Source organism: Monopterus albus, unplaced genomic scaffold (genome assembly GCF_001952655.1).
Source record: "Monopterus albus unplaced genomic scaffold, M_albus_1.0 scaffold117.1, whole genome shotgun sequence".
Classification (NCBI taxonomy): Eukaryota; Metazoa; Chordata; class Actinopteri; order Synbranchiformes; family Synbranchidae; genus Monopterus; species Monopterus albus.
The window spans coordinates 22,363-44,301 of NW_018127997.1; the positions used below are offsets into that span (position 1 = coordinate 22,363).

Consider the following 21,939-nt stretch of genomic DNA (forward strand, 5'->3'; position numbering starts at 1 on the left):
GAATAAAAAAGTAACTGTAGAAACGATTTTGCTGTGATTAGTTTATTGCTGTTCTACCTGTAGTATACAGTGATGCAAGCAAATACTGGTTTTTACAATAGTAAAAGCAAGTCAGTGGCCAAGCAACATGGAAGCTTCTGTCAGATGTGATGTTTCTTTTCTATTTTTTTCTTTTTTTATTAAGGAAATTTATTGCAAAATGAATCCAGATAAAACAAAATGTAAAAGGCCAGTAGATATTCTAACAACACAGGACAGAAAGTAAAGAATATCAGCTTTGTCTTAAGATGGACATTAATGGCTTACATTTAACCGTAGAATCCGTTTAGCAAGTGCAACGCATCATAAGTAACTTTTAAAAAAGCATTATTTGGTCAAAACAGAACACAAAGTGAGATCCAAGTTTACAAAGGACATAACTGCAAATGAAAGAAATGTATTGGTCAGTGCACTTAGAAAGAATTTGACATTTTGGGAAGTAATGTTTAAACTCACTTTCATGCCGAGAGTTACATGAGAGTTTTGACATTTGTTTGGTAAAAATGAAGCTGTAGCTAGATTTCCAACTCAGCTTAGCATAAAGACTAGACTAAGAGAGAAATAGCTAACCTGGCTCTGTTTGTAACAAAATTAGTGTTGGGGAGTACCTGGTTACATGTAATTAGTTAGTGTAATTACAAAATGTAATTGTAATCAGTTACAGTTACTGTGAAAAAATAATTAAATTACAGATAATCAAAGTATTGGTGATTACAAAGGGGTTACATCTATATCGGTTTTGGTAAAAAGCTATAGGGGTGGAACAGTGGTTAGCACTGTCACTTCACAGCAGGAAGGTCCTGGGTTCAAGCACTGGCCGATCCCATGCCTGTGTGGGGTTTACATGTTCTCCCTGTGCCCGTAGGAGTGTGTGTGGTGGTTTGTCTACATGTCAGCCCTGTGATAGACTGATGACCTGTTAAGGGTGGACCCTGCCTCTCACCCAATGTCAGCTGGGACTGGCTCCAGTCCCCCACGACCCTCTTCAGGATAAACAGTATAGATAATGGATGGGAAAAACTTATATGTGTTCTGTTGCTGTGCATTTTGTCATAATGCAGGAGTGTGTTATTTTAGTATACTTCCAGACAATGCAGTCCTGCAATGCTGTTGAAACAAATAATGCCATCATGGTTAGGATGGCATTATTTGGCCATTTGGCAACATACATTAAATTTTGAACATTGCTTTTGATTGGTTTGGCTTTGCACCACCCCTTGTCTGTCAATCAAATCATGGCACACTGCTCTATACAGCCTGGCTGTGACCAGGGAAGAACCTTTTTTCAGTGCTGGAAATTCAACTATATTTTCAGAAAATGGCTTTGCTTAGTGCCACTTCAGGAGGCTATGAGATTCAACAGTAATGTATTATGTAACTGAAGTTAGGTTGAGAGACTTTTAATAAAGGTTTTACAGTAACAGTAATAAGTGTTGAGTACTGTTGTGAGGTCACAATTTATGTTATGGCTTTTCAGCTTTATCTTACTTAAAAAAAAAAGTAATCAGAAAGTAATTAAAATGAATGTTACATTACTTGGAAGAAGTAATTAGTATTCTGTAATCTATTACATTTTAAAAGTATCTTTTTCAGCACTCCAGTTTTATGAAGATGATGCGCTGGTTTAAACTATTTAATTGTTGAGCTTCGTTGGAGCTGGTGACAGATAAGCTAACCAAGAAAATACATTGTCAAGGACAGTGAACAGCGGATAGACCTAGAGCTCACTGGCCTTAAGGCTGACATGGATCAAATAGAATTTTAAGTTAAAGGTGCAGTTCAGCAGATTTTGTTACTTTTGGACACAGCTGCGCTAATTGTTTCCTCATTTAAAATCTTTGTGTAATCTAACCTAACGAGCTACTGGCTGTACCCTAATGTTTAGCATGAGGTGTCAGTCTCCATATCTCTCAGCAACAAACCAAATAAACATATTTCTCAAAATATTAAATTATTCCTTTATGGTTTACTGTGTGAAAAACAAACAATTACTGGCCAAGTCTAAAACTTTAAAATGTGTTTTGAAATCCTCACATTAGGCTAACTACTGCGTGTCTAGGCTGGACCCGGTACATGTTTGTGCAGCATTCACAGTAAAGATCAGAATATATTACATTTTCATATTCACAAGTGCTAATAATGGACATTTCCACTTTTTAACTAAGAGTGGTTTAAGAAAGCTTTTCGAGGTGGTTCCTTCACTTTGCATCACATTTCTAAAGAGAAGTGATTTACAATGAAATGTCTGTGGTCAAAATGGTAGCACTGGAGTTTTCTGGTAAATCAAAAAGAGCCCCAATCTATTAGACAGGAATGTCAGTATAAATACAGGATACTTTATGCTGGATAAAGTATAAATATAAAAACATAAAATAAATAAACGTGATTGGCTTGGAAATGGAGTAAATTTCTTTAGGTAAAAAAAAAAAGTACTTAGAAGAGAAAACAGAGGTGGGGATGGACTTTTCATTAATATTTGTCTGAATTTGCAGCTAAAGAAAAACTGACTTACATTAGATCCTTTTTATTAAGATCTATCAATAGCTTTCATGGACAGTAAATTAATATAAAATTGAAGGGAAAAAGATTTTGTCATAAAATGTTGCAAATAAGGCACAGTCTGTCAGATGATAAAAAATAGTTTAGCAAAGATACTAATTTCTCACACTAATGTCATACTGTGGAAAAATAAGCCAAATAATAAACAGATCTAGTATAAAAAAGAACTTTCAAAGGAATGACAACCATTTCTACACACATATCCTAAGCTCAAGCAAATTGTGATAAATGTTTTAAGCAAGAGGTGCACAGTGAGTTTTTTTTTATATTTACATCAAATGATGAACTGATTACATAATACACCTAATTTGTGGTTTGTGTCCTCTCCTACACCCCTGACAAAATATGCAGATGTCAACTATTCTCTGTTAGTACAAACAGCCAGTGATATTTACAAAAAGGTTGTACTAAGCAATCCAATTCATCTGGCAATTCCTTTGGTTTTTCCAGTAATACAAACAGACTCAGAAAGTATACAATGGTTGTCAAAATGTGTCTTCAAGTCTAGGTGGTGTAACACTGACACTGCATAAAGTGTTGGTATAAAGCACTGTAATCATGTCTTTCCATTATCTAGAAAATCCTTCATGTGTCCACTGTCATACTTTTTTGGCAGTTGTGCGCATTGTTGTCCAATCAGACAAAGCTCACGTCTTTGGATTCTAGGTATGATGACAGCACGAGAACCTCAACTCAGTGAAGTGGAGAAAGTAAGTCAAAATATAATTCTGTAGTTCAGCTTCTGACTTAGCTGTAAATTTTTGAAAAGCTATAGGCTAATGGTCAACTTTATATAACATCACATTATATTATGACAAGATTGTATGTCAGGCACTGTAAGGGCAGAGTTTGGTTCTTTGGTATGGTCAGAGCTGATAATTAGTGGTCCATACAGCTACTTTCAAGCCAGTGTATGATGGCTAATTACTAGCTTGTTTCTAGCCAGCACATAGGCTGTGATGTGGCTTTTCACCAGTGCTCCAGGTGAAGGTCCATAGCAGAGTTCAAGTTAATGTCTGTGACATCCAGGAACTCTGTGTTGAAGATGCTGGGGCCACTGGGTGGAGCAACACTGAAGGCTGTGGCTGAGCTGGGCGGCGTCAGGTCCAGCCACTCCATCGATTCCCATGGGGCTTCGCTGAAGGTCATGCTGAGCATCCCTTGTACCTCGGGAATGGTGGACACCTTGGTGCCGATGGGTGACAGAGGAGTGTCCATCAGATCTCTGTTGCTCAGAAGTTTGTCCCGACCCATCCCATCCTCGGAAGCCATTTTAAGAAGGGCCACGTCCCCTCCTCGACCAGTTGAACTTCCCAGGAGAGTCTCCATGTGGCTCCCAGTGACATGACTGGCCGAGTGGTCGTAAGAGAGCTGAGCAGGGGACAGGTGTTCGTAGTGTCGATGAAACCTTGGGATGAGGAGGCCGGGACACCCTGGGGACACAGTAATGTGAGGCACAACTTTGCTTACAGAGGACCTCTCCCTCTCTTCTCTGGCATTAGCTGGCATCTCTTAAAGAGAAAGAGGAGAGGAGGGAGAGTCACAGCAGGTAGTGGAACCTGTACCAATGTACAGAGTGCGGCTCCGATTCACAAGTGACACCAGTGCACTTGTAATGATTTTATTATATGTCGATTTACTCATACGCATCGGCATGCTGAGTGCCAGCTACAGTTTTATTTCTTGTTGCTAGCAGTGAATTTCACCTTACCTCCACTCTCTATGAGCACATCCAAAAGTTCATCCATCTGCTGACTTCTGGTCAGTTGCTGTAATGGTAATAAAAAAGTGACGTTTTATTAATTCAACAATGCTGTAAATATTAAAACTTCAATACAGCTATAATGAAGGATTTGACATGAAAAATATGCAAGCTTTCAAGCAGTCAGACTATAGTTTCTGGAATACAAACTTGTCTTGGAGACTAGTTTTATAGCTTAAGACCAAAAAGCAAGATGTATGCATCCTAACCCTCCAGTCCTAACTGGACTGGTTAGAACTGTAATACTAGCTATTTTTCAAATTGAAAAGCACTAATACTATATTCTTTAGAAATTATGTCTGCCTTCAAAAAATGTTTGTACTGCTAAAACGCCAGTCTGCTACAGACTTGGTAAAGGGTGAAAAGTTAGTGCTGTGAACAAAGCAATGGGATGAATAACAGAGGTGCGTTACAGGTAATGGACTTAAAGAGACAAAAAAGAGAAGATAGGGAAAAATGGAATTAGAGCAATGCCGATAGGTCAAATAAAATCTCTGGCCAGCCATTATCTACTCCATTTTAGCATGAATTTGAGTTTACCTGCTTCACTGCATCCTCATAGCGTGGGGGCTGTCTTAAGTCAGATGCATCTGAATCTGAGCTACTGAAGGCAGGGGGAGAGATCTGGCATTTTTGGCCAACATGTCGAGGAGAGGGCAATACTGACATCTATGTGAGAAATAGGTGAAAAGTGACATTAGCCCACCAATTGGAATAGGGGACTTAAACAGTGAACTTTAAGAAACGGGCTGGCGTTCTTGTAAAGGAAAAGTCACTGACGTGAAGGAACTTGTAATGAAAACAGATGAACTCGTGACAAGAGTGCTAATGAACCTCATGACAAAAGACAATCATAGAGTAAGAGACAGATCATGAATGGAAAAGAAGCAAACGGTTATATGAATGTGAGGTGATTTAGATGAAGTACATGACACCGACGTGACAGAAATGCAAATGCAGCGCTGACATGATGTTTACCTTTGGCTGCATATGCTGGTTGTCAGCCTTGGCTGAGCTGTTGTGGTTAAGGCCACAATCAGAAGAGTTGTGAAAGACTCCCTGAAGACCTCTTTGGTCAGAAGGATAAGAACAGTTCACTGGCTGGGCCCCACTCTTCTGCTGCATCTGCAGCCAGATGTAAAATAACACCATGACAGCATGTACATGAAAAGAACTTGGAGATATACAATACTGTGGTTACAGTTCTTTGACTGGTAACCACAGTATTGTACTGGTATTAGACTGGTAATGTGTCTAATACTTTATGACCAAATACCTCCAGGAGTAATAAACACCTTTATAATAAGGTGATAGGATAGTAATAAATAGTGATTAGTGATAAGAAGTAATGACCTTCTCATCAGCATCCACGGTTTTCTTTGGTACTAATTAGCTGATGTTAGCATGCTAACATGCTAAAAGCACTTAAACATCGCCTATTAAATATCAGTCACTGTGAACATGTTAGCATGCTTATGTTAATACTCAGTTTATGTTATGTTATTTCTCCACAGAACCATTCAGAGTGTTTTGTGTCTATGAATACATCATACCTGCATGTTGCATGCTCTGTTGTTGCCCTGGATGTGGGGGTGACTGCAGCTGTCTCTTCCCAGTGGGGGTGACAGCAGGTAGGGGTTATTAGGAGATGACGGCTGGGGGCTACTGGAAGCCTTTCCGTTGGGAGATTCTTGCGGTGAGCACTGTGGACTAAGGAAAGCAGACATGGTGGAGGGGCTGCCAGAAGAAGGTGCTGTGTCCATGCACTGTGGCCCACTGGGCCCCCCTACATTGGAGACGGAGGTGTTGCAGTGCCCCATATCCTCCATGCAGCTGCCAGCAGGGCCCTTCAGCTGTTTGGGAGAGGACAGTGGGCAACTGGAGGACAGGGACACAGGCTCCTGCTTGACAGTCACCCCAAAGAAGTGCTGGCCCATAATGGCTGGAGTCTGCTGGTGCTGCATGGAGCGGTGAGATAGAGGAGGGACTGTGTCCTGTGTTGCTCCATAGCAGCGCTTCCGCTTGTGTAGCTGCATTTTCAGCTCTTCGACCTAGCAGGTAGGGTCACAAAGGTCATTATGTCAGTGCTTTTGTGTATCAGAACATGGTGGTGCTTATTTGTCTGCTTTCACTGTCAGTGTTGTTATGTGTAGTTGGCTCACTGTTATGGCTCACACTAAATTCAACCTAAATGCCACTGGTCATGTTATTAACACATGTATTTCTCCTACTATGACAGTTCAAAATGTGTGCTTAAAAAAAGCACAGACAACTGTTTACATGAATTTTAGGCAACAAAGTCATTCAAAGTTTGAAAAACTTTGAAAGGTGTGTCTCTTTTCGTTAATTCTTTTGAAGCTTTAAAGCTAAGCAGGATTCACTGCAGTCTGATATACTGATGGTCACTCACCTGTCTCTGCTCCTGGTGCAGCTTCCACGTCAGTTCCTCAATCACTTTCTGCTTTTCCACCAGCATTTTATCTTTTTCAGCTTCAAGGCCATCCATACCTCCACCCTCCCCCGCCCTGTGTCCTCCTAAGCCATCCTCTATGCTGAGCTGGGCCGGGGACGGCTGCAGAGCGAACTGTGTAGGTGACGACATGGGAACGTCGCTGAAGCTGTCAGGGAGTGAGCCACTGAGGGACAGCTCAGACGAGGCCGGGGAGATGGGAGGGGTAGAGGAGGTGCTGGGGTAAGGGTAGTAGCCTCCCTGGGACAGAGCACTGGAAGAGGATGGAGACTGGTAAGAAGACAGGGACCCCGTGGGTGTGACAGGGAAGGTCACTGTGGTGATGTCAGAGGAGCCCGAGGGCGAGGAGCCAGCATTATAGTCCTTGAATGGCCTGAGTCGCTCAATGAGGGCAGTCTTGGTGCCTGAGACAGGCATGCCACGCATACGCAGGTGCTGCCTGAGTTCTGATACCTTACACACCAAAACAACAGAGATTGGATTTGATGGAGCATTTGTTGTACAGCATAGACTGTTTATTTGAATTTCATTTCCACACCACCTACCTTCAGGTCATCCAAATTGGCTGGCAGGGGCCCAGGTTTGACCGGTGAGACGTTACTTTGACTGGGATATGTGTTCTTGACCGGAGAAGAGGAGTTGCTGTTGGCTGTGCTGGGTGGAGCATTGGAGCTACCAGCTGATATCTGCTCACTGGCTCCTCTAGAATGGCACCATTAATGTGGCTTAGTCCATTACAACAACACACAGTAAAATATACACTTGGTGTCACTTTCTAACAAGAAGTTCATTGAACTTAATGGTTAAATCTTATGAGCCAGTGCTTTATAGATAAGCTATAAATAAGAACACACTTTAAAATCTATATACCAATGCACTAAAACTGTATTATTTTCATATTAACAATGAGTATATGTAATGTGAGAGGAGTCATGTTTAGCAAATAAACCAAAGAGAAACTTTTAGTGCCTTTCAGCTCATTGTTTTGATCTTAGGACCCATCACTTTACTGCTTTGGTTCAGTCCCAAATACAACAGACCATACACTGGTTTTCAGTGAACAAGCTGTGACACCTTCTCAACACCAACCAGCAGACAGACACAGTTAGCGACTAGCTGGTGAACATAATGGAGCATTTAGCAGCCAGATGTTTTTCTCGGCAGCTGCAGCACAGCACAACTAAAACAGAGTGAAAAGTGCCCAACAGCATGGCTCCATATCAATTCCAATGTTTTTTAACATTACAAAATAATAAGTCATTAGTTGGTGAGGCGTCTACAGCTTGTTTCTGGAGTCCCCCAGTGGCCAAATTCAGTTAATGCAGATCTATCATTTACAATTGCAGAGGCCAGGCTGTTGTATTACCCTTCATTAATAACTCATTAAGTATAAATAACCACAGTTAAAGTTTTGTGGATTTTCAGAGAGTGAAATCCTCATTAAGCTTTATTAATGACTTTATATCTGCTACTGCAAAACTGGCGGCTCATTAGAAAGTTTAGATACATTATCCTTTATTAATGACTTGATGGCTTATTAGAAAGTGAGTTACCCAAGTGGAATTATTATTGAATTAGTACAACAAACCTACAGAATTTATTTTATTGTGACAATTAATAACCTACTAATACCACTGGGTTTCTCACCACCTCTTAAGCTATGTACTATACAGATGCAAACTTAAGTTTTCATTCCTGATTTTGGAAGCAGAAGTTGCTAAAATGATCTTAATTCGAGGTCTAATTGCTCACTTGTTTGGAGCTTCTGACAATGTAACACAGTGGTTAGAAAAATCTAAAAGTCTAAACATTTACAGGTCCAGGACAGCTATGCACCTTCATCTGCTGATGAAGACTGTCTGGTGTGGTCAGCAGGTCCAGAAAACTAGGAAGTAGGCCTTGAGTTCAAATTGCTTTGTTAATTTATTTCCTTTAAACATGAACATTAATTAACACTGACAGAATAAACTTGACTCAAGTTCTTCTCAGAAGCTTTTTTAGGAGCATTTCATGTCATCACATCAGCAAATTAAGTTTACTCAGTTGTCATAAATGTGAGTATGGGCCTGAGCGAGCTGCAGGCTGAGGATGACCATGACAGCACGCAGCTGAAAGTGAGCTCGTAAATGGACCTTGGGATTAGATCACTTTATTACTGATTTGCCCAGTAGTGTGACTTACTTGTGGCTCTGGGCTGGTGGGTGAGGCTGGTAGCTGAAGGTAGGCTGTTTCTGCTGAGTCGGGGCCTGTGCCTGTGGACTGTGCGTGTGCTGCTTGGACTGCTGTGTCTGCGAATGTGCGTGAGCATGTTTCTGCTGGCTGAGGATCTGCAGCTGCAGGAAGAGCTGCTGCTGCTGCAGGAGTCGGGCGTAGGCAGAGTCCATGGGTGGAGGAGACTTCTCAGCCTTCTGGTCCGGGGGAATGTACTGGTGGTACTTGAGCTTCTTCACCTTGGGCTTCACATCTTTGGGCTTCTTGTGTCGGTTCTTGTCTGATGTCTTGGACTGGCCAGAGTAAAGAGCGTGAGGCAGTGTGAGCATGCAAGCTGGTGGGCTTTAAAGGGGTTAAACTTGAGGACAAAGGAAAGTGAGCTGTTTAAGAATCAGCTGACCTTGACAGCAGGAACAGGTATTGGGGAAGTAGTAGCCTGACTGTTGTTGGCACCACACAGCCCTTCATCCTGGATTTGGTCAGGTGGGTCTCTGGTTGCTCCCCCCTGTTCACACACAAAAACAAGATATAAGAACCAAGTTTCTCCCAGCTAAAGATCTACTCCAACACAGAAGCTTCTCAAATGTAACTCTGTAGACATTAGTATCTTTAAATACAGGGCTATTGGATGACCAAAACAAGCCATCCAAATACTATGCTGGCTACCGATTCCTTACCTTTGGCATAATGAATTGTATTATAGGTTTAAATTTGAATTGATTTAACAAATACAGCAGACCTTTATGCTAATTAATTTAACAGTTAACTGAAAATAAACTGAAATCTTGCTTTTACATTAATCTTGCGTTTACATTAATACTGTATGTAGGCAGTATATAAGGTCATACAGTTTGCAGTGCTTGTCCAAGGAACACTCTGCAGACCAGTGCACTGAGCTAAATGCTAATGTCAACATGCTAACTTGTGCACAATAAAAACATCAACATGCTGATGTTTAGCAAATAATATTTATCATGATTGACAAATTAAACTAATAACACATAACACAACATATATTTTTATGTTATTAGCTTTTTCAAGTATTTGGTCACAATTATGAGACGCTCATACTTTGAGTATTTTCATTGATGCTACTCTATACAATAGGTCTACTCCACATTTCAGGGGAAAAGGTTACATTACTTTTTACTCCACTACAACAGTCTGAAAAGTTAAGTTATTAGCTGCATTGCAGACTAAGATTTCATGATGAGTGTATAAAATACGGTGCATTTTTATACAGTGAAATAAACTAGTCACAGGTATATAAAGTAATATAGAGTTAGCTTCACTGCGGCCTGCTGCAACATGTAACATGCTTTACAAACAAATTAATCCATCGCTAATCATACGCCAACAGTGGTAGGGGCTGTTTTGCATTTATAATGAGTACACTGACTTTTACACTTTAAAGGTACAGTTTGCTGAAAATGCATACATTGTTTTACTTAAGTAACATTTTCAGTGACAGACTTTTACTTGCAAAAGAGTAGTTTAACATTCTGGTATTGCTAGTTTTATTTTTCAGTAAACAAACTGAATATTTTTTTTCCATCACTGCCTGTGGAGCAGTTTGATGTTTGACAATGTGAACCAAAAAAGTTAATACACAGTCAGAGGATCACAGAGTCAGTTCCAGATTTCATGGCAATCCTATATTTGTCAAGTTATTCTAGTCTGGACCAAAGTGGTGGACTGATCATCACTGCCATTCACAGAAATACTAAAGAAATCTTTTATGCATGAAAACTAGGAATTATACATTACTAATTGTTTGTGGATGCATTCTAAAATATGATGCATCAGTTCAGCTGCATATAAAGAAAATAAAGATGCAGTTTACTATCCTTTATGCTTCTGGGTAAACTAGTCTTGTTTCAGTCAGGCTGATGCACGAGTCTGATGAGTTCTTATCATATTCCCTCCCACAGACAAACATGTCGTGCCAAGTGATTCTAAACAATTAGAGCATAACATACACTTGGCCAATTTATTAGGTACACCTGTACAATTGTATGCAGTTCAATGCAACACTTCCACCTTAACATCTGTTTATGAAGCTCAAACTGTTTCAGTTTTTGGTCAAGTTGTCATAAATGTATAAGTTCAATTATATGTTTATTGTTGTCATAGTTAAAGGTGGTGTTGTAGAGGAATACATTATATCTAAAGCTGTTCCTCTGACCCTCTGATTTATGTAGTGGGGGAGAACAAAAATATAGAGCTTCATAAACACAGATGTTAAGGTGGTAGTGTTGCACTGAATTGCAAATAAGTGTACAGGTGTACCTAATAAAGTGGCTGGTGAATGTATAAGTGAATAAAAATCTACTAGCTGACTTAGTTTTTTTGACACTATGTTTGCTATTGTTGCCTGTATGTTGACCTGCCTGCACGTTTTCTGCAACTTGCTCTACTTTCTACTAAGTTGCATTTACAGTAGAAGGTGTGGAGACTGCTTTCCAGACAGTCAGTTTGTAATCCAAATGGAATAAATACCCCCAGAAATGCACATGTATTGATGTTTCCTCTGTAAAAGTATTCCAGAAAGTTCTAAACATACATTTCAAACTGACATGATACAGTGAGAGGTGATGATTCAGTTGGAGGACCGCAGATATAAACGTCTAACAGATATAAACAACCCTGTTTTGGCATGAATTTCAATCAAGTGACCGCTGCTGACCATGACCGTTGGAATGAGGTCATTGTGAGTGAAAGGTAAGCAGTCAGCTGTGACTCGGCGTGCAGGAATGTGACACCTGCCTAGGTCAACTCAGTACAACGCTCAGTGGAAAGCAGACTGAGGGGAGTGTGGCAGTTCACTTTGCCACCACAGGAGGGCAGAACAACCACAGGAGTGGGAGCAACTACTGCAGGTGCAATATAAGACAGGCTGACAGATAACAGGCATAGAAGACAAAGCAGGCTTTTACTTGTCGTGGGCTGGTGAGGGCAGGTGAGGAGGAGGAGGAGGGCGTGCTGCCGACAGCCTCAGATGAAGGGCAGGCTGAGCCCTGCGACTCGTCACTGTGGTGCTGTTCTGGAGACAGACTCTCACTGCTGCTGTCCTCCTCAAACGCATATGAGTCCTCCTGCTTAGGGAACTTGCCATGGTTCACTGTAAGGAGAGCAGACAGAGAGGCAGCTGTGGGGTCAGTGAGGTGGCGGACAACACAAAAGGTTGCTGTGTGTTGTCTTTTGTTGTTTGTATTGTGGCTATCGTTCCCATCATTAATGATAACATCTGTACTCACCAAAGTCGTGTCTGAGCTCTGTACCCACACAGCAAGTACAGCAGGATGTCAGTTTGTAAAAGGACTGTTAACAAGGACAGTCTGGGTCATAATGTTTCTGTTCCCCTTTGGGTTCTTTTACAAAGCATCTGGCTAACCTGGAGGTCTGTTTAAAACCTGCTTTCTCTACTTGTGCTTCTTGCTCCATCTCCTACAGTTGTACAGCTTTAGTCTGATTTACCCGCTAACCTATTTCTAAACTGCACCCTTTTACTGTCCTGCTGCAGCTGCCACAACCTAGACAAGAGAAGCTCTGAGCTGATGAAAAATGGTGATATGTGCATCTGAGTGGCATTTAGTTATAACGTATGCTCTCAACAGTCAAGCAGCAGTGAGTGATTTGCAAACTTCGTCCATCAGTTAGAGATAAGGGCATAATTCCCTGTGGTCTTCATAATGAAAATCAAAGTACAAGGTCATATAGTATAAAATATAAGGTCTAGATCTAGAGAACTGCAGGAAGTTCAGGATTAGTGTATTAAAAACACAGCAATACATAACATTCCTAATATGTCTGTATTTTTGAGTTATATAAAAAGCTTAATAACCATCCATCCATTTTCTACCGCTTATCCAGGATCGGGTTGCGGTGGCAGCAGGTTTAGTAAGGTAGTCCAGACTTAATAACCATTTTTTGCAGAATGAATATCAACAAACCAGCTGCCCATCATCTAGCTTAGTGAGTACAGTGATCCCAACAGGGAAGATGGCAAAAAGTCCAAAATGAGACCTAAGTTGTAATAAACAGGCAGTAAGCTTTGATGGTTGGCACAGGAAGGGGAAACAGGGGACTGAGTGTTTATGTGCAGCTTAGACGCACACTGTACATAATGTATATGAGCAGCGGTATCCACACACTGCCTGTCTATCACTGACACCTAGTAGGACACTCAGCCCAGAGGTGTTACGCTGTGTGGCTGATGTGGGTGAGAGACTGACACAACCACTTCACATCTACCACCGTCCTGACTGGCTGGGCTGATAGGAAACATGGCTCTAATTGGAGGAGCTAAGAGCAGCTATCTAACAGAGCTGAAGGGACAGAGCCAGGGGAGGGAGGTGTGTGTGTGTGTGTGTGTGTGTGTGTTGCGTGCATGTGCAGAGGTATAAGATTCTCTTTTTGTGTCCAAACATGTGACAGCCAGGAACAGATCCTGGTTTTAATCACAGCGCCAGGCCCATTCTGTCCAACTCAGTGTTCTTGTGCTATAGAGTGAGAACCAAAAAGTCTTTTTTTCTAGAGTGAGGACATTTTTGGAGCGTGAGGCCATTTTTGGCTGGTCCTCACTTTTTGAAACACCTTTTTGAGGGTTAAGACTTTAGGGTTCTGGTTAGAATTAGTTAGAATTAATTAATTAGCATTTAGTTCTGATGATTAAAGTTAGGCTAAGGGGCTAGGGAATGCATTATGGCAACAAGTGCTCTCACAAAGACTGAAGTACAAGAATGTATGGCCTCACAATACACACACACACACACACACACACACACCCATGCTGTGTTTTCATTCCTTGTGGGGACTTTACATTGACTTACATTCATTTCCTGTAGACTTATCCTAACCCTTAACCATAACCACTACTTGCCTAACCCTAAGTGGGGAACCTAACCTTAAACCATGTAGCCACCCTAAAATTCAGTGATTTGCTTGTGGGGACCAACCTCTGGCCGAGTCCCCACAATGTGCATGTTAACAGGTTTCGGTTCCCATAATGTAAGTAACACAAAGGCACACACTCTCAGAGCTTAACACACAGCTTAGTGCATAGCATTGTACTAAATGCCATTTTCCTCCCACCTGTTCATATGTAACTCCTTCACAGACTCATGTGTGACTTTGCTGGTCTTGCTGTGCTATATACAGTCCTGTACATGTTGTTTCCATGAGTTTGATGTCACCAGGAGATTGAGATGGCAGAATTACAGGAAATGTGTTAGCCATGCACACTTCCGCTTTTCAAGAGGCCGGGTTAGAAGTTACAGCAGGTCACATAGTTTCCAAAATTACTAGACAGAGGTTGAAACAATCACTGGGGGTGTTGTGCAAGGGGACACAGAGCTTTGAGGTGAGGGGTTAATGCTGCAGGCAGAGGAGAATGCAACAGCCTGGTCCGGTCATGGAGCTTTGTAGGTGGCTCACTGGAGCCGCAGAGGCCAGTTAAAGCAGAGACAAAAGAGGGAAGGAGGTGGTTGCAAACATACACACAGGTATGCCCACACATGCACACAAGGATGCATTCAAATACACATCCCCACTTCTAAAGAAAAAGGGTGGATCCAAATACAGCTGCTGTTCATCTCAGTAAATGGTGCTCCCCTCCTCCTACAGAGGTAGTGTAAACCAGCTGACCGCAGCTCGCCGGCTCCTTTACGCAACATGTTTACTGGAAGCTCAAGGGGGGAAAACATAAACCCGCTAAAACACCACAGTCTCAAAAACACTGGCTGCGCTGCCAAGAATGATATAGAGAGAGTGAGTAACATGTTGGGGATCAGTGTGAGGTCAGAGCGGCGCGGTGGGACGGCTGCAGCCTGACGCTTCATACAGCACTAAATTAGCGGAATGTCTAAGCATGTATGCTGTGCATTTCCTTAAATCAAACACTGGAGGAGGCGGAGGTCTTGAGGGGACTCCCTACACACTTGAGTCCACTGTACACATTTGTAAATACTGGTGCCAAAGCAGGCGCTTTGTGAAGAACATTAGACTTTTCAGTGCCACAATAGCAACATTTCTACAGATCCAGATTGGTTATAAGAAACTTTCTGGAATAAGCATGATGTTCTGAAAATGTAAACAACATTCTTAGCACAAGTAAAACAAATAAATAGTTTTGCTGGCTAACAAATTGGAATCACTTTAAGGACGGACAACAGGAAGCAGGTAGTTTGACCAGTAGAATGTAAAGGTGGGGAGTCAGAGCCACAGAAACACAAACTTGGATTGCAAGGTTAAGTAACAGCCCAAGTTGTTTCTTAATATTTAGCTATAAATGTTGGCGATTCATTAATAAATGTTCATACATTTCTCACTTTTTAATACATCATCTATTCTGTAGCTTATAAATGAATAATAAAGGGTCTTTAACCCATCAAGCTAAAACAATCAAAAGTATGTTTTGCTGTGTTATTATTATGCTCAATAATGTATTTTCATAATAAACAAGTAAGGGACCATGGGGATTTCAGGGCCACAGTTGTGCACTAAAAATCGGCTGTATCTTGAGTCATTTACTTTCATTAAACCTTTTCATCTAATGCACAGGAAAAATAGCAGCCACATCATGCTGTTGTCAATGTTGTGATCATAATGTTCATAAATCTACAACAAACTATTTACTTTTAGTTGGTGCTTGTTTGACACAACGATGTGACTGTGTTGAGCTCCAACACTGGACTTCGGACCACTCAGCAAATGACTTGAACAGTGATTTGTTAAAATATACACACACACAGTCAGTAGGGAAACGTGCTGTCTTTTTCTTTCACAAACGTGGAGTCACGCAGGCTGAGATGCAGCAGCTGTTAAAAGGTGTGTTGCACTACATGGTGGCTTCACTCTGCTGATACCTGTCACTGTGATGGCAGAATCTAAGGGAATGATATTCTTTTGGACCAGCTCCAGCGGCCCTGGCCTGAGAGCCAGCTTCTCATTCAGGTCCTTGGTAAGCCGGGCTCGCTTTAGCCTCAGCTGGGCTTCCAGAGAGGAGCCATCTGAGGCCGGGTCTGCGCAACACACAGCAGCACTGCACCATCAACAATGTACTCACACAAGTCTGAACTTACTGCAGCAGTACTGTACATACATTTACTCAAGATCTGTTCCGAAGAACAATTTTAGAAAGACTTATAGTTAGTTTTCAGCTTTACACAATCTCATTCTTCTACTGCATTACAGTTCATGTGAACCCCACCGTGTTAATGTGACAGCTTTAGTTAAAAATTGGTATGCATTGAATTAAACTATCAAGTATAAGATAGGTTAAACTGGATACAGCCAGATACAACATTAATGCATCAGTTATCATTTTATAATACAGTGAAAGGGACCACTCTGTGGCACAATGACTACCTTAACTTTTCAAATTTTCAGTGCCATCACTGTGATAGCTGCCACATTCAAGTTTGAAGAGGTTCAAACCAACACACTTCTCATTTGAATTCATCCAAAAACATCTAATCCTAAATTACGTGACTGCAGTCACGTGATAGAACATGCCTACAGACTCAGTGTGACCACTCCAGACTATACGCTGCCGTACTCTCTAATGGGCTCACATTACAAGGACTTTACTAGGAGCTCCTACGACTAATGTCTAGATCATTTCAGCATTCCAGCGCATGGCTGAAAAGGGCTTAAGAGGAATACTGGATGTTGCTGAATGCTGCTGTTAGCTCCTGCTTATAACCCTGCCCATGATTTTTCCTGTCCTGTTGGCACAACAGTATATTTCAACAGCTGAATTTTGCCTGATTGTGCTGTTTCACCTGAAAGACAAGCTAACGTCACAGCATGCTTGTGTTTACAAAGTCTGAAATAAGAATAAGCATTAAAAAACCTCTGCAAACTCTCAGGACCTTAACACACAGCAAACATACAATTCATTCATATTTATTTTGCACATAATCTAACCTTTCTCTTCAATAACAAGAATGTATATTTTCTGATTCATAACATAACACACGCACACACACACACATATATATGTAAACTTATAAAATGTATTTTATACTTTTCATAACTCGTGAAAGCGATTTTATTCCAGTTTGCTCTGTTTTTCATATCAGTCAAGTCAGGTTTGTCTAGAGTCCCATCTGCCTGCTGCTACCCATTTTTCTTGATTTCATTTCATTCACCTGTGCACTTTAACCCTATTGCATTCAGCTGTCTCCACCAAACACTATGCACATGGTTTCCTTCAGCTTTCAGTAATCAGTATTTCTGTTTTGGATGCATTCTAACATCTGTCCAGCTGCTCCACTCCTCAGTACAGCAATGCACTTTGAGCACTAGAAAAACAAATTGAGTGGCTATAATTAAAGGGCTGTGTTGGGTGAGATTTCAGCCTTCCGCCATCTCTCTCTGTTAAATCCAGGATAAATAATCAGAGCCCAAGTGAACCAGGCTTGGCCCACCACCTGTCCACACCACTCACAGGACGTACACAAAATCACTTTCATTATCTGAGTGCAAGAAGGAGACCACCGGCACTTATTTGGTCAAATACAGTGGATTATTCCTGAAGGATGGAAGATACGGTGCCAGAATGGAATGAAAGATGTTGCATTTTGAGCTGGACAACTCATGTAAGGTATTACTCTCTGAAATGTTATGTTTCATAAGAAAAGTACAAAAAATAAATCCAACATTAAAATTAGGTTACTATTCATCTACAATATCAAAATGTCTTCATCTCCAAATAAAGAAAATATTTGGCTTACTGTCAATTCATACTTGACATCTATCAATCTCTATAAACTTTGAGGGAGAGAACAAAGGAGGTAGAGAGGATAGATGTCTGTCACTGTGGGTGAAAGAAGAAAGAAAGGATGAGAGAAAATACTGATGGAAAGAAGGAGGACGAGTATTAGGATGGGACAGGGAACAAAATTAAGGAAGGAAACCCAGACCTCTGAAGGATGTAAGGTAAGAAAAACTAAGGACGAGTAGGCTGAACGTTGTGATGGAAGATGAAGAGATGGATGAACGCAATTAATATTTAGAAAAAAGCTGTGGAAGACAAATGTATGATAAAAGTAATGTTGTAAAATGGCAGAACGGGGGCAATAAAGGTAGGAAGAAAAAGAAATAAGGAAAGAAAACCAACAGAACCAAATAAAAAAAAAATCATGTAGACGTGAAGGTTTAAATAACAACGGGAGGCCAGAATAGAAATGAAAGGAAGGAAAGAAAGTGGAAGAAAGGCTTATATAAAAATAGAGAGAAGAGAAAACAAACAAATGAAGAAATTAGGTTTTAAATAAGATGGAGGAAGGAAGGAAGAGGAGGAAAGAGAAACACTAGAAATGACACTAGAAAGACAAACAATATGTCAAAATAAAGGTTGAAATAGGAAAGAGAAAATTTTACAGTAGAAATAAGGTTACAATAAAAAAAATGGAGAAAAGAAAGAAAGAAAGGTTGTGAAGGGCAGTAGGTCGGCCAGTGCCCATCTTCAGAAGGAAGCTGTCAGCCCGCGGGCTCACTGGTGAGCCGTCACCATCCACCAGCAGGGTGACATCATCACTTCTTTATAACTCAGCTTCACACACTCTCCACCCTCACCTGATTCAGCATCCCAGGAACACACAGAGCTTTTAGCCGGTTTCAACTGTTTAAGCAATCTGCCTGAAAACGCGTTCGACCGTGGCTGAACTGACTCGCATGGGTATAATGTTACACAGTCCGGTGAGTCTGAAGCTGGCTTGCAGACGTTTAAACATTCTGTAGTAGTATTAAAACATATATGCACTTTAAACTCATTGAAATACATATACCTGCTGACTGGATCTGTCAAATATAAACACTACACTAAGAGGAAAGATGTGTGGTGCATTAGTCAGGAATGATTCCCTTTGTGTTTCATTCCACTGAGGATTAAAGCGCTGCTGCTGTCAACATGAACATGGGGTGATTTTATGCACAATAGTGCACAGGAAAGAGCACAGTAAACCTTCAGCTACAGCCCTGTTATCTTTACAAGGAAATATTAGATTGTTGTGTGTGCAGAGGCAGACCTGAGGCCCGCAGGCAGACAGTGTGCTCCTATGCAGGCCACACGCCAGTCAGGCCAGAGAGGCTGGGGTGGGTTCTTGAATAGCTAATAAACACCAGATGTTCCCTGGGTAATGTATACACAGACCCTGTGCCGTGTCCATCTCACAAGCAGGAATAACACAGGCAGAATCTGAAGGATGCAGCATCTGAAGGATACCAGCGACAGCAGCAGAGGAGGAGGATGCTGTGTCACCCCGAAGAAGTCTGATTTCTGGGGGGCAGACATAAAAAGCTAAGATGATGTTCTGGTGAGTGATAAGGCATCCAGTGCGTGGGTGTAAGAAAGTGTCTACTAACAAATACAAGTCTTTGCAACCCTCTTCCATCTGCATCACTGCCTGCAATCAAGAGATAAACAGCCAATTGGAAATTCTTTTTTAAAAAAGCACTGGCCAATTGCATTTCTCCTTACTGCCTTATCTGACACAGACTCCTAGAAACTGATAGGGCCTTGCCGGGCCTCTGGATTCCATTCCCCCGCACACTTACCAGCAGTTTATCTGAAGGCTGGAGCCTCTGTGAAATGGCAAACGGTGCCAGAGATATCATTCAACAAATCCCCGGCCCGCTGTCCAAGTCCCCAGTCCCCCTGTTGTTCTTGCACTACACACTGGCACCGCTCATTGCTCCCATGTTTGCCAAAACGACACAACTTTGCTTTAAAGTATCAGAAATCGATAAGATCTTAGTTTATAAGAGGCTCTCTGCTGCGTAATGTCTCATGCTAAACAAACAGAGCGTTTTGCTTTGAATATTTGAAATGACCGTGTGTTGGCAGTTCAAGCTTAGCGAGTGGCATTACAGCGCTGCCCTGACTTAGAGAACACGGGAGGTCACACACTGTAGCAACAGTGCCTCCAGAGTACGCTCAGAACAACCAGGTCTACATGTTCTTAGCAACATTATTTATATCTTATGTGACAGTAACAGTACAAAGCCTCTGGCAGCTCACGCTCAATGTTGCATTTGGGTATGATGCAGTGCTGTGCTGTAAACAGGTACCATCTATGTAAATCTGGCAGAGCAGTCTGTTCCTTCTGAGGCCAAGAGCCTCTTCCAGCATGAGAGCATTCCTCAGCGGTCACTCACCGACCTGTCGGCCGACTCGCTGGCTGCATATATCCACCTGCTCCCTCTGCCTGTGGATTTATCTCTTGCTTCTGCTCAGTCTGCTTCTCTTTAGTACAACTGTTAGTGTAAATATCTGTTTTTTGTAATGCTTTCGATTTTGTTTTGTTCAAAATAAGTTTCTAAATCAAGCCCAGGTCTAATGCTACTACTACAACCCCAAATCAGAAAAGGCTGGGACAGTATATGAAATCAAAATTAAAACTGAAAACAGTGATGTGTAAATCATCTGTGTCCTGTATGACATTGAAAACAACACAGCAGCACATTATTTGATGTGATACCTCATCAATTTTATTCTTTGTTCAAAATAAACACTCACTTCACTGGTGCCTGCAACACGTTCCAAAAAAAGTTGGGATGTTGTATTTCAGGGCCAGTAATGAGGTAAAACTATGAAAAGATTCCATTTGAAACAGGTGATGCCAACAGGTGACCAAGCCCTTTAGGCGCAAAGATGGGCCGAGGACCACCAGTTTGCCAAAATATGTGTGAGAAATTTATTGAAATGTTTAAAAACAATGTTCCTTAAAGAAAGAGAGGAAGGGATTCGGATATGTCGCCCTCTGCGATGCAGAACATGATTAAAACAGTCAAGGAATTTGGAGGGATTTCAGTGCGTAAAGGGCGAGGGTCAAGCCTGGATGATTGTGCTCTCTGATCAGGTATCACATCAAACAATGTGCTGCTGTATTATTTTCAATGTAACACAGGACACAGATGATTTACAATTCACTGTATTCAGTTTTAATTTTGAATTTACATACCGTCCCAACTTATTCTGATTTGGGGTTGTACTACAGGTGACTACAGCAGCTGATTTCACTGACTGATTTGTTCTTTTTGGTTGAATTATCTTTTAATTCTGGAGCTGAACCCTTCACCTCCGTCTCTATCCTTGTTTCTCTCTCTTCTTCGCTGGTTCTTTTACAAGCAGCTGGCATCTGATTTTATTGTTTAGTTTCAAAACCGCAATAAACCAGCACAAAACTACTTTATTTTTTTTCTGTTTCTTTTCACATGTCATGCAATATGTCAGACTCAATGATCTGATTCATGTGAAACTTGGGGAAAAGCCGCTTCTCACAACTGCATTCCAAGACTTTCAAAATAATACTGATTGAGCCAAGGGGACCTCTAATTAAAGGGCACATTTGAAAAAGGCAATAACTGCTCATATTTCCCACACTGGACTGGATGTTTGAACTTTTACATTCATGCTGCTCTCCCAACCGGTCAACACACAAAATATTCATTATTACGGTTCTAAATTACAAAATTGCTTGTTTTCAGTGCTTGAATTACAATATTTGCACATTTTAGCTGCACTAATTAATATTTTTCTATTCTAAAGTCTCAAGTTAGAGAGAATTATCACCCACCCCAGCAGTTCACCTCAGCTCTACAGAGAATTTTAGTGCCTTTCAGTTCATTGTTTTGGATTTACTTAGGAGTTTTAATTCTGTCAGTCTAGTTTCCAACAGTTTTTCAGTTAAAAAGCTCTAATACCAACAGACAGTTAGTGACTAGCGGCTAAAGAGATAGATGTTTGTCAGGCACTGGTGGAGACCACACACAGAGCTAAAAAGAGAGTTAAAGGTAGTGTTGGCGATTCCTTCCACAGGCATTTTTTGTTACATTTCTTGAAATTATTTTTTCAATGACAACATAAAGGAAAAAACCTGTGGCAGCAGCA

General features: G+C 41.2%; 1 protein-coding gene across 6 annotated transcripts in view; it reads right to left on the bottom strand.

The window, feature by feature from the left end:
* Nucleotides 1–979: 979 nt before the first annotated feature.
* The window catches only part of myocd (myocardin), a 103,763-nt gene continuing 82,803 nt past the window's right edge, over nucleotides 980–21,939 (bottom strand). For 3 of the 6 annotated variants that reach the window (XM_020611758.1, XM_020611757.1, XM_020611760.1), the window contains 10 exons: nucleotides 11,978–12,162; nucleotides 9,442–9,546; nucleotides 9,012–9,334; nucleotides 7,376–7,532; nucleotides 6,771–7,283; nucleotides 5,914–6,411; nucleotides 5,339–5,485; nucleotides 4,901–5,029; nucleotides 4,310–4,367; nucleotides 980–4,109 (listed from right to left, as the gene is read on the bottom strand). In XM_020611758.1, coding sequence (XP_020467414.1) covers nucleotides 3,568–4,109; nucleotides 4,310–4,367; nucleotides 4,901–5,029; nucleotides 5,339–5,485; nucleotides 5,914–6,411; nucleotides 6,771–7,283; nucleotides 7,376–7,532; nucleotides 9,012–9,334; nucleotides 9,442–9,546; nucleotides 11,978–12,162 — 2,657 coding nt within the window. In that variant the 3' untranslated portion in view covers nucleotides 980–3,567. The remainder of the gene's footprint in view (nucleotides 4,110–4,309; nucleotides 4,368–4,900; nucleotides 5,030–5,338; nucleotides 5,486–5,913; nucleotides 6,412–6,770; nucleotides 7,284–7,375; nucleotides 7,533–9,011; nucleotides 9,335–9,441; nucleotides 9,547–11,977; nucleotides 12,163–21,939) is intronic. The other 3 variants (XM_020611759.1, XM_020611762.1, XM_020611761.1) reach the window with 3 other exon arrangements.